General features: G+C 40.2%; 1 protein-coding gene across 3 annotated transcripts in view; it reads right to left on the bottom strand.

Annotated features, from left to right (window-relative positions):
* LOC127956913 (serine/threonine-protein kinase WNK1) overlaps positions 1–17,900 on the bottom strand; it is a 70,398-nt gene that overhangs the window by 18,370 nt on the left and 34,128 nt on the right. For 2 of the 3 annotated variants that reach the window (XM_052555196.1, XM_052555197.1), the window contains exons 4-13: positions 16,466–16,686; positions 14,771–14,928; positions 10,399–10,487; positions 8,908–9,127; positions 8,531–8,834; positions 8,264–8,448; positions 3,634–4,929; positions 2,002–2,085; positions 1,730–1,765; positions 820–966 (exon numbers count right to left, since the gene is read on the bottom strand). In XM_052555196.1, coding sequence (XP_052411156.1) covers positions 820–966; positions 1,730–1,765; positions 2,002–2,085; positions 3,634–4,929; positions 8,264–8,448; positions 8,531–8,834; positions 8,908–9,127; positions 10,399–10,487; positions 14,771–14,928; positions 16,466–16,686 — 2,740 coding nt within the window. The remainder of the gene's footprint in view (positions 1–819; positions 967–1,729; positions 1,766–2,001; positions 2,086–3,633; positions 4,930–8,263; positions 8,449–8,530; positions 8,835–8,907; positions 9,128–10,398; positions 10,488–14,770; positions 14,929–16,465; positions 16,687–17,900) is intronic. The other variant, XM_052555198.1, reaches the window with a different exon arrangement.

The following is a 17,900-nucleotide window of genomic DNA, read 5'->3' as shown; positions in this document are numbered from 1 at the left end:
GGCAAACAATCACGAGATCAGACCACATGACAGAGACAGCATGCCGCAGGGTGAACAGTGGATCACAACGACCGCAAGCAAAATACACAGGAAAAACAAACTCCAATTTGAGTGCCAAATGTTTATTAGATTAAGTTAGGAGGGGCACCTTTCTCTAAGTGCCTATAAACTATATCACGGTCAATAACACAAAATAAAATCCAAATCCAACAACACATCAAACACAAATAACACAATTTATTTATTTGTGACAGAACCCACATCTGATAAATCATAAGTAAACAACTTTTCTGTGCCACTACAGTGTAACCGTGCTTTCAGCTGAAAGGGAAAACAATAGCTCTGCACTAAACATTGGGAACTGAACAGAGAGACTGATCTCATTACCACACAACTGACAGCCGTGCAACATACAGGCAGAAACATGCCAGAAAACATTCATCAAACAAGCACAGCTGAGGCAAGTCAGAGAGACGGCCACAGATACGCTGTACATTGTTTTGAAAGAACAAACAAAAAGAAGAAAAAACTTCTACGAAGTAATTTCCTAAGTTAACATGAAACTGCACACACACACACAAAATATAATGCTATATATTTCAACAATGTTTCAGTAGTAATGCAGAACATGTATAAGAAGTTATAAAAAATATTTAACATTACTACTCAAACATAGTACATCTTTAAATATGTAGAATATAAAATATAAATATATATATTTAAAAAAATATGCAAAAAAAAAATTGTCTTTATTTATGATTTTTTTCAGGATTTTTGCTTTTTAGCCTGATTTGCTTACATCATCACATTTGACTGTACCTGTGTGGGCTGGGGACCGGGCTGGACCTGCATCTGGGAGCTGCTCTGAACCACAGTGCTGGCAGGCTGTTGGGGAGCTTGCTGTTGGGGTAATGATACTCCTGGTTGGGATGTCGGCCCCAGAGAAGCCTGTTGTGGAACAGCACCCTAAAAGAGAATAAGCATTTTGGCATGAAATACTCTCCATCCCAATCTCCAAGCATTAGAAAATGAGTACATTTTAGGATAATATGCAGTTTGCACTCAACCAGCTTATCCTATTAGGCCTATGTAAATCTAAATCTAAATCTAAATAAAGCATCTTCCTTTAGTTTGTAAAAACGAACAAAACATTGACATTTTCATTTACAGTAATGACCTTAACATGCAAGTCTATGGGACAAGGCATTGCACAAGAGCATAATGCCGTAACCCATAACTAGGAGTTTAACCGGACAGTGTTCCCACCACTAAAATAAGCACTTACAAAAATACTAGCTTCACATTCTTGCTTTGAAACCCATTCGAATGTCACGCCCCATAAGCCTACATTGTAAGTGCATTACTGCAAATCAGATTTTTGTTTTAACAAACCGAAAGGACAAAACAGTGGTGTGTGGACGTCAGAGATGCTGATCACTGTGCTAAACATGGAACATTCCTTTATTAACACCTTGAAATAACTTACCTTTGAAGAACAACTCAACATAGACATACTAAAACTTAATTTAATTTCTACACTGACAAGCTTTTCAAGCCTCATTCACACAGAGCAACATTTTGTCATCTACGGTACCTCATTATGCAATAATGTAATGACAAAACTTAAGACGGCAAGGCAAAGAGCTTTGAAGTGCATGTAAACGAGAAAATAAAGAAAAGAGAGAAAAAGAGGAAGAGAGAGAAAGAGAGCAATGGGTTTTTTCTCTACCTGCGAAGGGAGTGCTTGGACGTAGTAACCTCCATACTATAAGAAACAAATACAACACAGTGTAAGAGAAAGCCACCTCTGATGTCCACAGCTTTCACACGCAGGAGAGAATCCAGAGACATGAAAACAAAAATAAAACTCAAAAAGGTCTTGGGAGTGTTTGGAAAACGAGTTTTTACGAGCTTTATTTGCCTTGGCCAATGTTGGATATTCATTTATGCTAACGAATGGAGGAAAAGATGATTCTGATTGGTCAGACACATTGATTTTACCTGTTGAGAAGCAGAAGCGGCTAATGGGGTGCTGCAGGAAACCAGAGACATGGCACTTGTGGACTGAGGGATTGGGACCTGCACCTGTTACGAATATGAAGAGGAATATGGGGGCAGGCGAGAAAGTGAGAGAGAAACAGAGAAAGAGAAGGAGATATGGCAGTGGTGGAGAGATGAAAAGAAAAAAAGACAAGTCAAAATATGTTGTTGGCTACAGCGAAAAACAACGACATTTAAATACTGACCATTCATACACAAAGTGTGAATACTCTGAGCAATGCACTCAGATCACCATTCACTTTTTGTGTATGCCTCTCACATCTCACAATTAAATGACATACAAACATCAGGTGTTAGCCGGGGGGTGAATAGGCTTCATGCATGTTACTCTACATGATTCTGTAGTCCGGGTGAATGTAAAAAAAAAAAAAAAAAAAAAAAGCTCAGGGAAGCATGTGGAGTTGTTTGTATAACCAAGAAAGCATTTCCCAAAATAGACCAGACCACTAACATTGCTCAATTTGACCACTTTCCCCCTGCCAAATGGAGGATTTCGACAGACACAACCCTTAGAAAGCTACAAATATACTTGTCCTTTAACTTCTTTTCTGCGAGATACAGACAAGTATAGTTGCTCCAGATGCAGATCACCTTACCTTGGCATTATACTGAAGAATTTATTCATTATTAGCAAGAAGTTTAAGGAGCAGCAGGAAATAAAGTAGCCTTGGCAGATAAGAGGATGAAAATAACAGTGGTACAAAAGATAAAGAGAGGCAGAAAATAGGGGCTGAGAATGAGACTGCAGGATGACATTGATAATGTCAGCCTTCTAAGGGTTAAAAGATGACTTCTCAGTTAATTAAAGTTAACATCCTATAAGTAGTCAACAAATGTTGAGTTCTTGTGCTGATAGGCTGTTTCTCGACTGGTGTCCTCGACAAAGACAAAATTGAAAACTGAAAGTCACTAAGAACTGTTTTAACCATTTCCAGCCAACTATGATGTAGCAGCAGATCTAAAAAGCAGCGGTTAAGGTACAATACAACCAAAAAAACTTGATTTTTTTGTAAGGAAGATTAGAGGAACCTTAAGAGACAAGCAAACCTGTCTAAACCCCCTCTTTGTGTTGTATGTGTCTGTGTGTTTGACCATACAAATCCTGCATTCAAGCCTCTTTTTAGTATTTTCAAATCCTTTAAAAAAACAGATATTTCTTTATAATAATTTGAAAGAGGCAATCAAAACTTCAGATTTGTATGCCATCTACAGATATGTAGCGTTAAACAATATCTGTGCAAACACACAAGTATCATATACACCATTATATGAACATACACACAAAATAATACTTACAAAGTACATCTGAAATGAAAAATCTATGCAAATAAAACAAATCACATCGTCCAGTGGAAGACACAGAAATGTCTTTGCACAAGGGGATTTAAAAAGCAGGTTTATGCATTTAGCTCAATGCAACTTGTGAACCTTTCTGAGCCCTAAATTATGGCTGGAGAGGGTTAAAACCACAACCACAGGATAAAATAAATAAAGAACTTAAAATATCAGATAACTGAGATAGAGACAGGGAGTGCTGGGGAAAGGTGGACGAGAACAAGTATTTCTAGGTACCAAGGTAGCGCCCTGATGGGACAGGGCAGGCTCGTGGTATGTGAGGTCCGGTGGAAGGGATGGTTGACGGGCCCAAGTACTGTGCAGAGCAGTGATGTGCGAGGACGGAACGGTGGACGATTCAGAAGGTGGAATATACAGAAACGTCGTCTGGCTAGGTGGGTGTCCTTCACTGATGTTACTCCCTCCATCCGTTTTGTAGTAAGAAGTTTGAGGGATGGATTGAGCAGCGGAACAGTCTTGAGGTTGGTACAACTGATGAGGTGGAGGCGAGTAGAACTCTCCAGCATCGGAGGAGGTCATAGAGTCACTTGAAGGTTCAGGACTGAGTTCTTTAGGTCCATGGAGAAGCAGGCTGCCCGGGGGAAGGGGCAGCTCTGGGCTCACATAGCTGTATAGCTCTTCCGTGACCGGCTGTAGTCGTCCACACAAGCCCATGTTGCCAGTCGGTTCCTCAAGGTTAAGGTCCATGGAGCCCCGGCGGGCTCGGTAGAGTCTGGACGCCAACATGGCTGGGTCCGCCTGGAGGTTATGCATATGAAATTCAAAGGCAGTGCTCGCCTCAGATGTATGAGCCAAGACTGGTGGTGCGGACTGGGGAAAAATGTTGGGCTGATATGCTGGATCTGCAGCTGTGGTTTGCTGCGGTGCAGAGGCAGAGCTAGACACACTCATGGGAGGCAGTTGAGGGATGGGGCTGTGGGTCAAGCGCATGTGACTCTGGACATGAGGGTGTAGGTAAGCTGGCCCAGGCTGTGATTGAGTCTCATAGGCCAAGCTAGCAGCAGCGGCGACCTGCATTTGCTGATGGAAGCTGATGTGGCTTAGCTGCTGCGCAGTCATAGGGTAGCCACTATAGGCCATGGCTTCCAGATGGTCCATTAATGCAGCCTGGTTGAGGCTGAGTCTTCGTACAGCCTCCTCTTGCTCTGCCCTCACGTCCTTATATCCATATAGAGACTCCACTGGGGGCTGTAGGTGCAATGGCTCGCCCAATCTTTGAGGCACCATACCAGGCATCATGAACAGGGAGGGTTCAACGCCAGGGCCCATAGCTTCCATGCCAGAAAATGGATGCAGGCTGCTGCCGTAACCACGATGGTAGGCGGGCTGGAATTGACGTGTGTGGGCCTCCAGGATGGAGGTGCTCTTGCGGCGCTGCACGTTGAAAGCTTTAGGTGGGCAAGATGGTGGGGGGGAGAACGAGACGGGCCGTTCCGGGATGGTGGGGTAAAAGTGCGGGGGCTCGACCAGACCTGAGCCTCCTCCACCATACGGCTGACTCGCTGATTGCGGCTGCAGTGACAATAACATATAGCATCTTTGTGAGGAAGTAGAAAAAGCAGCATCATAAAATTTACAAAGCAAGAGAAAGAGAGAGAAAAAATAAAAAGATGACACATGAAAACACAGCAGATAATATTCATCCAATCAGGCAAAGATGACATAAGGAATAAGCTAAGAGATGTTTAACTGCTAAATGAGGTGTCGAAAACCGACAGTGACAGATTTACAATTTACATTTAAAATTAAATACAGATGCCTTACAGGCGGTGGGGCCGAGGAACCATTTTTAATGATTGTAGTTCATGCCAATCTGTATTTAATGTGAGCACAGGGTTCCAGCCGAGTGGGCCAGGGTAACATGGGTATCTGAAAAGGACTTTAATATGTCTTCATATGCTCCAAACCTGTGGTCAACCCCTCATATTCTCAAGATTTATAACTCAGAGCAAGGATTTATTATTAGATTATTGGCTCAAGTAAAGGGGGGTAAAAGCAAATATGAACCTTTGACATACAAGAAAAGATATAAAAAGGCTATCAACAAACTTGATAGATTACATAATGGCTAATTTGTGAAACTGCATTATTCATAAAATGCTGCTTTTTGAAAGCTTAATGCTAACATTCCTAAGAGACTAACATCAGATGGGGAGACAGATTTAAAAAGGACTGCAGTTTGCATTTTAAAGTCCAATAATGGTTTTAATGTTATCACAAAACACTCAGAGATTGTTAGGCTTAAACTGAATGTTTTGGGATTCTGAATAGCTCACTTTGACTTAATAATGTATAAGGATGCCATTTAATTTTTAGATCACACCTTTGGCCCTGAAAACTATTTAATTGTACTTCATAATTTTAAATTTATATTTGCACTCCCAAAACTCTTTAAGCTTGTTTTGTCTTCTTATTTAAATAAAGGTATTCTTCACAGACACCCATGTTGTCCCCATGTCCAGCACAGCAGGAGAATCCTGGTTCACTGGGAGACACTAACATACAGGACTGGCAAAGATTGCTGGGAGACTGGCACGGCGACGGGGTGGGGCTGAGTGAAGGGGCAGGACGCTCTCCAGTGCTTTGGACAGTCGGCCCGCAAACGTCTCCCCATCTGGCCTCCCCAGCCGGGGCGAGAGTGGGGCTGATGCGACTGGAGGAGGGGTGGAAGGTGGCTTGGGAGGACACGACAGAGCAGAGGTGGTAGAAAAGCAGGGCACGCAAACAGACATGCTACGACGACGGGGAAGAGGTGGAGGAGGCTGCAGGTGAAGGAGGGGAATTGACTATTAACCACAATGGAACACATATGACACAAAAAAGCCAAATAACCAAAAGAAAACTACAAGGAAACATTTGATACAAGATTAAAGATCAACATTGCGTTCTAAGATGCTACACAGAAAGAAAAAAATACATTTATCTAATCTTTGACCTACATACAAAGGTTACATCTTTAATGTATCTAACATCTGCTGTCGAGTCAGACCAAAAGAATGCACCTGGTTCAATTGATGATTCATGTTTCAAAAGCAAAAATAGTTTTACAATGACCAACATGTGTTCTCAGTAACAGAAACATTTATGCTATGATATAATTGCATGTGACAATATCAATACCTAATTCATGAATCATGAATTGTGAGCAGATTTGGAGATTCAATTCATACTTGTCTAACCTGATCTGAGATTGATCAGGTTGCATGTTGTTACGAAGAAACTTAGTGTGTTAATAACTGGAAAATATAATGGCTAAAAACTAAAGAAATGGCACCAAAAATGACATTGCCACTGCTTATGCAGCATTCAGACTCCAAGAAATCTACAGCATAGACAGTCTACCACCTAGACAACATATAAAAATTGAGGTTAGCAAAGACCATGAAAACATCGCAGAGAATCGTTCCTCTGAGATGTTTTATGATATAGAACAGCATAAAAATAAGCATGTACAGAATATGAACAGCAAATACAAGACCACAAACACCATATAGGGTATAAAAATAGAAAAATAAAAACAAATGTTCAATAACAGTCATCAGTACCATGCAGACTTTGAGTTGGAACTAAGCAGCAAGTCAGGTGAGACTGTCTTTATTAATAATAAAAGTAAATCATCAGAAGTCGCACCTACAGACAATTAGAGCAATAGAGTCTTTGACGTCAAGGTTTGTGCTTATGACTAAAGTGTTCCAGGCTCTATGGAAAATGATGCAAACTAATTCAAAACTAATGAGTAAGAAGAGATGAGAAACTTGCTAAAAAATAAAAAAAATCCCTGAGAAAGATCCAGACAATGCCCTCTATGAATGATGTGACACTGATGTACTGAAATGATCATGTTTAGCTGCCCAGGATGGCGAAAACAACCATCCAGGAAGTGATGAATGGCCAGCAGTCTGCACAGCATGATACACTGCTACATTGCACTTCCTTTTTGGGAGGAAGCAAAAATACTGGCATGAAACAAAAAGAAATAAGGTAAAGTAACCCAAAGAATGTATTAAAATGCAAAGAGGATAAAGAGGGAGCTCAAGTACATGTGGGAAGTGGAAATATACTTGGCAGTCAGAAAATAAAGAAAAGGCGAGACAAAGACAGAGAGAGAGAGAGAGAGAGAGAGAGAGCTGAGAGCTGTATGAAAAGAATCAAACCCATTTAGAGTGTAGACGTTATGGCTTTGCTTTCCTTTCTCATGCATCATTCATTTAGTGTCTGATAATAACAAACCATCATCAAACTCCAAAGATAAATACATGCAACCACAAAGAGATCATATTCAAAAGTCAAACAACAATTGAACATTGATTCATGATTCATTTGTTAATCAAGGCTACACAAATTCTCTAAAGATCATATCTGTATTGCTTCATTGGGTTTTTACCTTTGCACAACATGAAATATTATGGGAACAGAAATATAATGGGAGACATTTGAATAAAATAGATTCTAACTGAAGATATCCATGTGGCAACATGGTTTGATAAATGAACCTGTCAATAATAAGGCCAACCGTACTCTTCCATACAGAATTTTTTTTTTTCTGAGGGCGTTTAACAAAACAGTTTCTTGTTTTTCAGCGTACTGTCATTGTTATGGTGCTATATACACACACACACACACACACGCACGCACGCACATATATATACATATAGCATCAGTGAATCTTTTGTGAAGTTTCTACACTATGGTATGGTACACTGACCATCATTTTGGCTAGAAAATGCTTATAGAATGTTGTTAGGCATCAGTTACAGATTAAGGATGCAACTATGTGGCCTGCTACACTGGACCTGCAATTAGGTATTGAGTTCTTGACTTTGGCCCTTCTTCTTCTGTGACTCACCATGGCCTGCTGGGGGTATGCGGTGTGCTGTTGGGGAGCTTGAGAGCTGGGAGGGTAGGCGGCCTGTCCAGGCACCTGCTGGGGTTGCGACCCAGCAGGAGAACTATACGACATGCTGAGCTGGCTGAGGTGAGGTTCTGAGAACACGGATGAGCCCTGACCACTGTCAAGCGTCCTGTCAGCCACTGTGAAAAGATACGACAATTGTTAATTAAATAGGAAATGACAGGTAAGTTGGTGGACTGATAGATTGCATCTAACACTTACGGGTCATTCCACTTTGCATGTACTGAAGCTGCTGGTCTACATCAGGCTCCTCACACTCAGGCTGGACGAGGCCAGGAGTCGGAGGCTGGGAACCACACTGGCTCTGTGCAGAACCTTGAGAGCCGGACACGTTCTTCAAAGACTCGCTGGACAACTGCTTCTGCTCCTCCTCCTGCTTGCGTTTCTCTTGCTCGGCTCGCACCTGCTGTCTTTGCTCCCGTTTGCGGCAGATCAGGGACACACGGTCTCTGATGGCCTTGGCCATGGTTTTGTGGTCACCCTCGCAAACATAGCCCGACTCAACCTGTATTTAAACATAGAATATGTTACCATCTACATGTGCGATATCTGATTCAGAGAACTGTTGATAAACCCACCATTTCCTGAGCAACATCTTCTGGCACGTCCCGATGGAGGTCGAAGGAAAACTCGATGGCTTCGTTGTCTTTGTATTTACCCTTCAATTTCTTGACATCTTCAATGCGCAACCAGAGCTTGATGCCAATCATCTCCCCATCATCCTCTTCAGCCAGCTCCACTCGCACCCCAGTCTCTTCCTGGAAGAAGGCATGGTTCAGAAGGTCCTTGATGGCATATCTGTTAAGCAAGAGGCAAAATGATAAGCAAAGAAGGCAAAGATGTTATATAAGGATATCCGATTAATAAAATGAATTTACAAGCATGTGGCTCACCAAGATCAACCGAATTACATTTATCATCTAATTTGGAGGCAAAAGGTGGAACAGGATAAACTAATAAAGAGTCATTGAATGATTCAAGATAGGCGAAGCAAAGCAAAATAAACAAAAAAAAAATATGGAGGACCTGACTTGAACTTGAGTGTCTCATGATCAAATTGATGTTTATTGGTTTTCAGAACGCTCCAGAAAGGAAGTTTGATAACTTGGCGCCATTCTGTGATGTTGCATGAATTTCATGAAAAAAAAAAAGAAAAACTGCCCTGGTTGTGTAGCGATAAATATAATATCCAACATTCTCTCCTGTTGCATTTGATTCCACAGGACAAACTCATTTCTCAATTCACAACTCACCAAGAGGAGACATAAGAAGAAATCTATAAATGGTTAACATGAACTCCAAATAAAATGTGCATATATTAACTAATTAAACCACACAGGATGTACGTACAGGGATTGACCAATAACAAAATTTTTTAAAAGAGCTGATTCATGTCACCTGCATGACATGATAGATCGAAGGATAAAAGATAAGACAGCACAATCTTTTTACCAAGTCAGACTTCAGGAAAAAAAAACAAAATCTCAAGTGGACACTGTTGATTAGCTGGATATAGTAGACATCAGCTTTTCCAGTGCTTCATCAGCGGAACATCAGATGTCGTCTCACCTTACGCTCGACACGCTGTTTGCGATTTTCCATTCAATTTTTTAACACACTGAAGCAAAACAGAGCATCAGCTTTATGACTTTGCACAAATTATTAGGAAAAATACTTCAGATGGTGATCAAGATCATTAAAAGACATTATAGCTAAAATTAATATGCATGCAAAATATGAAATCAAGATTTTTTGGCGTGGACATTTTAGGTAGTTGGACTTGAACAGGAGACAGTCTGGTCAAGGCTTGTTTTTTCTGTGGTTTGAGGACACAGCACACTCTTCGCTGGCTTGGCGTGATCATAGATCCATTTCACAGAGTGGCTTGCTGCTGGAATGTTTCCAAAACAGCTTGTGGGAAACCACTTATCTACTGCTACTATTCACATTCTACATGGAGGACCATATAACTAAATATTGCAATATACACTCGTGAGTTTATGGCACACGTGGCAGACTGAGGTATGACTACGAATGAGTTCTGGTGTGGGTAGTAGGCACAGCCTTACCTTTCATCTTTGTTTTGGCGAATACATCCCTCGATGATCTCTTTCACCTCTGGAATGGCTACCTTGTCAAAACTGCCAGGTTTAACTCCCTGTGGGATAAAAACACAAAAGTACACTGAATCAACATGTCTTTTGTGCCGTGAAAGAAATCCCTTTAGAGCTCCACAGGGACACAACAGGACTACATATGGTGCACGCTTTATGTGCTTTAGTGCCTGCCAGGTGAAAATGATCTGATCGATTTCTCAACAAACCACTTAAGTTGAGATGGCAGAAGACGAGCCAAAGTTTAATACTTAGGGTTGAGAGTTTATTCAGATTCCTAACCGCAAGTATGAGCAATAGTGATGTCTGCCATAGTAAGCAGTAATAATAATGTAATAATAGTAATTATTAATTTACTATTATTAATAATAATTTTGATGGCACAAGTATAAATGTGTCTTGCACTATAGTGAAACCCATGACATTCCAGATATAGCTGTTGATCTGACAGATCAATTTATTTTGCTGAACAAAGTTACCTTCTCAGTCATCTGGAACGCTCAACTCTATTAAGCTAGGAGTTTTTGAAGGAAAAAATGTGAATAGTTATAAATAATGAATAATTTATAAAAAAAAAAAAAAAATAATTATTGATAATATTATTTTCAAAAATATATATATTTTAAAGATTTCATTTTGCCTTTAGCACAATGACGACATTTATCCAATTATTTACAGTAATAAATTATTCCTTATTAATAAAATTAATAAAATCAAGATAAACATAACATACTAACACAATATTCCTTTATAGATTATAATTACATTTCATATCTAACAGAAGATGTGGGTACACAGTACTAGAACAACAACTTAACTCTTAAAAATACAGGCAAAACTTTGGTCAGCTCAAAGATATAGGTTTAATTCATTTTATTAAATTGCACTTCATCTCTATAAATCTGAATGGATTTCTGGCAACACAATCTCAATACCAACCATCAGCTTTAGCACTGGAACCAACAAATTCCACATTTCAGATAAAACCAACATATTACAAATCAATCTTACTCAACAAAAATCTTCTGCTACTTTTCCATCTTTTTATATTTTTTAAATTGTGAAATGACCCTTTTAAAACCATTTAACACTAACAAAGCCTACATAGAGCTAGAGCTGTCAAAACCACCCAAGACAAAAAGAGTGCAAGAAACTTACAAGTGAAATCCAGGAACACTGTGTTGCTTTACAGAGTGGTCTGCCTGAACTATTACTCCCCCTGTCTCAGCATTACCTCCTTATATAAGTCTGTAACCCCCCTCAAATTCCAGTGCCAAACAAAGTTAAGGATGACGGAGTATCTAACAGAATTAAGGCAGAACGGCGAAGTATTCCGATAACAAGGTGATTTAAAAAGCTTGTTACGGACGCTGTGAACGGGTCCACTAAAGCCAGATACATGCTGTTCCCCAGCTCTCCTACCGGTTAACAAAGGCGGAAAATTAGAAGCAATCATTTTGTATTTAACAAAGCAGAGAGAGAGGAAGGCTCCTGGAACAGCTGGGGGTGGATGTAGAAAGGAACAAAAGCAGTCTTCAACTTCTACTCTGTACAACTCCCCAAGCGACAAAGTGTTACGATGGATAAACATATCTATCAAATACTATTTTCTGGTTGAACTCCTATGCCACATTTCGAAATTACTTTCAAGGGTTGGAAGATGCAGCCAAATGACTGGGACATTATATCCAAACTAAACTTTTAAAAAAAATGTTTCTATGATATTCTGGTGAACATAATGGTACGAAATGCGATCAAGGGCTTATTTTGGACTGTTTTATCATCAGGTGAGCATAAATTGTGAATGTTAAGTTACATTCTGAAGTGTAATACTTGGCAAGAGCACATTTACTGACAATACTCACATGACTTTACCCCACAAAATCTAGTGCCATTGTTGCCAACAAACCAATTTTCCAGTGAATAAATGGGAACACACTGTCCAGCTGCAGTGCTATTCATTTCAGCTCCACCTCTGAAGCCTTTGCTTTAATCACTATAAAAATAAAAGAGGAGATCTGCATCGCAGTCAAACCTGAGTGGCTCTAATTCCATGAACACTTCAGTAAAACAGTCAGGCTGAAACCACTCAATGATCACTGCTTCAAGATTACAGGCAGCGTTTGCAGATGTTTCGACAGAAAGAACAAATCTGAACCGTTTCATCGTAATGAAAGCATTTACTCTAGGCCTAGACAAGTGGGACAAGGGACAAGTCTCACATCTGTCTGTGAGGGTAACCTCGGGTCCACTGAGCTTAAAATGCTTGCTGATTGCTTAAAGCTTAAATTGCTTCTCTCGGTGAACTGTTGTGCCTGTGCGATTGGATTTCATGAGATTAAAAAGCCTTCGTGCAGGGTGGATGCCAGTTTTTCCAGACAGGCGGATAGAACTGGTGAAATCTAGGATGTGCTCTGCACTTTCCAAAGTTAACAGGTGTAAAGGGTAACACCTCTACACCTGACTCAAGAGTGAGGATGCAAAGAACAAGACAAACCTTTCTGTACCACAATGTTGACTCAACAAAATCACTCTAGAACCTTCTACAATCAGTTTTTCAAAAACATTTAGTCAAATGGAGAGGATTCGTGTGTGGAGACTCAGTACTGCTCCCTAATGGTGAGCCCCTCATTGGCTCATCAATGTCCTCAGCCAGTTGTTTTCTGCCTTCGCTGATCATATTTTCAAACTCCAGCATCATATGATCACCCTATTGACCTGAACGAGAATAAAAAAGCTCATGACTGCCTTATACTCCCCCTCTTTTCTCTGCCAATGATATAAAAGGACATCAATGAAGGGAAAGGCGGATTCAGTTTATAAACTGCAGCAACATGACTGGCCTTTTCCAGCCTTCTAACAATGGTCTTGGATTCATAGCTGTACTCTCAGGGACCTTCACCTCAATTGTTCTGACGACAACATTGTATGTTCATAAACAGATGGACACTTTTAAGCACCTTCAATGACGATTACATCACAATGGCTTAAAAGAGACCTGAAATAAATAAATAAAAAGAGAAACTGCAAAAAAAAAATATTGATTGCGGAAGATTTTGAGTTCAAACGAGACCAAGTCAGTCAAACACAAAAGTACATTAAAGCCAGAGAGAGCGATTGTTTGAGCCAGAGACTGACTTCATGGAAAGTCAACACATGACGCACCACAAGCCGATATCAGTGACGGCTGTAAAACTGATTTAATCAAAGCTAAATTTTTATTGCGACTGGCAGGAAAAAAAAGAACCTTACACATCCAGATATCCAACTGTTTTGGACAATTACCTCAAATTGGGTGGGTCTGGGATAAAGTTGGGCGGTTTTACGACCATTAAATTGGTCAAAATGAGGAATCTTAAGGATTTTTTTTTTTTTTTGTGATAGGAATATTGCTCATCCAGTCAGAATTGAGTCACAACAGAGTTTATAATGTTAGCTGTGCAGTTTTGAATCTCGTTTAGAAATTTTATTGTGCAATGATGACAGACTTTTTCAAAATGTCCATTGTATATAATCTTCTACGTTTCCATCAAAAAACAAAACAAAAAAAGTAAATAGATTTTTTTTTTAATGATAAATTCAGATGGATGTACTTTTTGTTTCTAAAACAATAAATTCACTGGCTTATCCAGAAAAAGGTATTACCACATAAATATTAAAATATATATATTTGTAAGAAATGAATACTTATATTCAGCAAGGATGCATAATGTTAAAAAGGATATCTGTTTCCATTTTATTAAATTCCATTTCAACAATTATAATAAGAAATGTTTCATGAGCATCAAATCAGCATATACGAATGATTTCTGAAGGATCATGTGACATTGAAAACTGGAGAAATTATGCTGAAAATTCAGCTTTGCCATTACGGTAATAAATGAAATATATTACAATAATTTATTTTTTAATTGCAATCATATTTCACAACATTACTGTGTTTATTTTATCTTTGATCAAATAAATGCAGCCTTGGTGAGCAAACCTTTGAACATTAATGTATATTGTGATATATATACTGTTAATATTACATAAAAGTAAGATTTTGGTCATACCACCTACTCCTCTTCACTCAAAACCATTCATTTTAATGACACAGTTTTATTTTGCTTACATAATCTCATGTATAGTGTGACGCCTCCAGCTGTGGGCAGGTTCCAGCGAGCGCATAACAGAACAAGCTTCTTTTATTGAATTATTTCATAAGCCTGAAAAACGTGTGGGTTTAATGACAGAGCTGGCGAGGTTTATAGCAGAAGGAGAGAGAACGAGGGGCCCTAAGTGAACAAGGCACAGGGAGTGAGCAGAGGTGTGCGAGGGTACTCACGCTGGTGACTCGGCGATAGATTTGAGCAGGGTTCTGACACTCGGAGTAAGGGTACTCAGAGGTAGCCATCTCCAGCATGCACATTCCGAAGGCGTACACATCCACCGACTCATCGTATTTTTCCTCGTACATCTCAGGCGCCATGAACTCAGGGGTACCTTAAATCAAAAGAACCATTCAGAACTCTCAGTGCCTGAGATCTCTACTCACCCCAGCAGGGCCGGGGAGAGGAAGGGAGAGAGGAGGAGGACAACTGGACTGTTGCTCCGTGTGGCCCTGAGAGGAGAGAAAGAAGGGGGGCAAAAGATATGGAGAAAAGGAAAAATAAAAATAAAAAAAGAGGAAGGGGGGAAAACTGGTTTCAGTTATTTAGCAGTGAAAGAATACAGTTTTTCTCTGCAAGGCCTTTAGATTTTCTATTGCAGTTCTTAAGACTAGTGCACAAAGCAGCCAAGCATCATCTCGCAAACATGAAGTTGATTTAAGCCAGACGCACATGCATTGGTGCAAGTTACGTTTAGAGGTGATCGATGGTCTTTGAAACCGTGTTTATCTTTACAACACGGCCGTGCTGCCAACACGTTAAATGACATACCGGACAGCGGTGGGCGACTAGCTATGGAACTTGATCTATGTCAACAACACAGTTATGGAAAACACATGACCGACTCACCTTTCTACTAGCCTGTAACGAGAGAAGGTTAAGCAGGTTAAAGCACAGAGCAAGCCCATAGCTAGTGAGCGAAGACTCCCGTGCACTAGTGCTTGTTAAAAGGCCTCGCACAGGAAAACGAGCTAACATACAGATTCATATTGAAATATTGCCGTTTAGGTTGCTTTGACTTACCACTTACTCGCCCTGTTTTAGAATACTTACTGTATGAACTGCAGGACATTAAATAACCCATACAGTGGAGTGACCAGCTGAGATTATAGCCCTACAGTTTAAAGGAAAAAACTCTCAAAAACCAGAAAAAAAAAGAAAAAAGAAAAGAAAAACGAAAACAAAAAATGGAAACAAGTACATTTTAGAGGAGACAGAGAGAAGGGATCCAAAAAGAAAAGTTATCATATTATCTAAACCATCTGAAAAGGAAGAGGGGAAAAAACTGATCAGGCAATCAGGAAGACCTTTGGAAAAAGATGTTAGACATTACTGGCAGTAAGAGAATTTCTAGGATTTTAATAATTATAGACCACAGGTTCCAAACCAAAGTGTTTATTCTGTTAATAATAACGCGGAAAATTCTTGTAGGACACTTACTAAAAAATCGTTATCCACCAAGCGGCTTTCTTGGTATTCTTAAGGCATATATTACCCAAAATACCCCAAAGTTTATGGAAACTTAGAGTGTTTTCACCTGTTGCGTTTACAGGTTTCAGGTGGGAAACAGCAGGATCTAAAAGGTGTTCCCCCAGTTAATAAGACGTTCTTCTCTGCCCCCACCCTCCATCTCCATCCCAAATTAAAACTCGTACTCTTGGCTGCCTGGAAAACTGTGGTCTAAGGTGAACAGTGTAGCTCAGAGCTACAGCATGCCTTACATAACTGACAGCAAATGCCCCACCTTCCCAATTTTACCTTATCATTGAAAAGACAAGCAGTGACATGATACATATTTTGGATTGTATACACCGAGGTGAACTGATTTGGGAGGTGGGGAAAGAAAAAAAAGTTCTAGCACTGGGTCGTACCTATGACACTCTTAGCGAATGACGAGCGCTTGAGGGTGGCCAAGCCGAGATCGCCGATCTTAACGGAGCCGGTGGGACCAGTGATGAAGATGTTGTCGCACTTAAGGTCCCGGTGGATGATGGGAGGAGCCCTGGTGTGGAGGAAGTGCAGGCCCTTCAGGATTTGCCGGCACCAGCTCCGCAAAACCTTTATCTTCATCACCTTGAAGCGCTTCAGATACCTGAAGAACAAAGAGTTGAGAATTATCACTATTTTCTTCTTCACCAGACCCTGACAGAGTAAAAACAAACAGCAGATGTATCAACAGAAGATGATACATGTCTCCAGGTTTGGCGATCATGTCTTGAATAGAGAGTATGAACAGATGAAATGAAAAACAATGAGAAAACTCTCTACTCAACAGCTCATATGAGGATGAGGGAGAATTAATTGATTACAAGATGATGGGTCTGGGTCTTTGAGGCATCCATATGAACAGCTGCATTCTCATCTATGAGTCCCAGATAGAGAGGACAGCACTTTCGTTAGATTAGCTTGGCCTAATCAAATCTTGGATCCAAGCCATAGCCAGGATTTGGCCTTGTAATCCTCGTTACAACAATCTACTCAGTTCAAGCACCAATACAGGGGGAGCTGGGTACCCTTTATCCCATAATGCCCTAGGCGAAGACAGGCACAAGCCAAACAGAAGATATACAGTAGCACAATTGACTCATTTGTTACGTGATGTGACTTTATTTTAATCTGACACACCGTTTCCACTCCAACCTGTTTGTCATGAGAAGAATCAGATAACTGTCTGAAGAAACATCAGGTTTATGGATGACTGTAATTGTGATTCAGAAATCGAATGCTTTCCTCTTCTCATAGTAAAAGAAAAATGGTTGAATGACAATGCATCAGATGAAACTGGTTTTGCAAGGCAGCGATAGAAGAGATATTAGAAGAGCGTTTGTGTGTAAACAGATTATCTCTGTAGTTTGCTTAGTAAGACTGAAGCAAGCAATAAGTAGTGCTTCGCCCAATGGCAGGAGGTGGGTGGTGGTAGAGGGCGGCTTTGATGGAGTATGGCGGCTGACTGACAGGTGGGAACGGAGCCAAGGGTAAGTCTCGAGGCAATACTGGAGAGCGCAACAAAGCCTGATTCAAAACGGTCTCATCACTCAACACACCCAGCGGCTCCCAGAGGGCCCCAACAGGCTGTTTTCCAGCTACACCAACAACTCTCTCCGCACTTCTCAAAACAATAAATTCCTTTAAAACATTTCCTGTTCTCAACTATATAAACAGTCAAAGGCCCGAAACGTTCAAGAAAATATTATGAATTTTGATTGTCAAGATTTATCTTTCAGATCAACTACTGTCACAGAGCAGTAGTTTGAGTAATCTGTGTTTATGTGCAGTATGTTTCAATGCGAAATGTTGGACTAGAAA

The sequence above is a fragment of the Carassius gibelio genome, chromosome B4, assembly GCF_023724105.1.
Source record: "Carassius gibelio isolate Cgi1373 ecotype wild population from Czech Republic chromosome B4, carGib1.2-hapl.c, whole genome shotgun sequence".
Taxonomy (NCBI): Eukaryota; Metazoa; Chordata; class Actinopteri; order Cypriniformes; family Cyprinidae; genus Carassius; species Carassius gibelio.
This window is presented reverse-complemented; position numbering and strand designations above follow the sequence as displayed.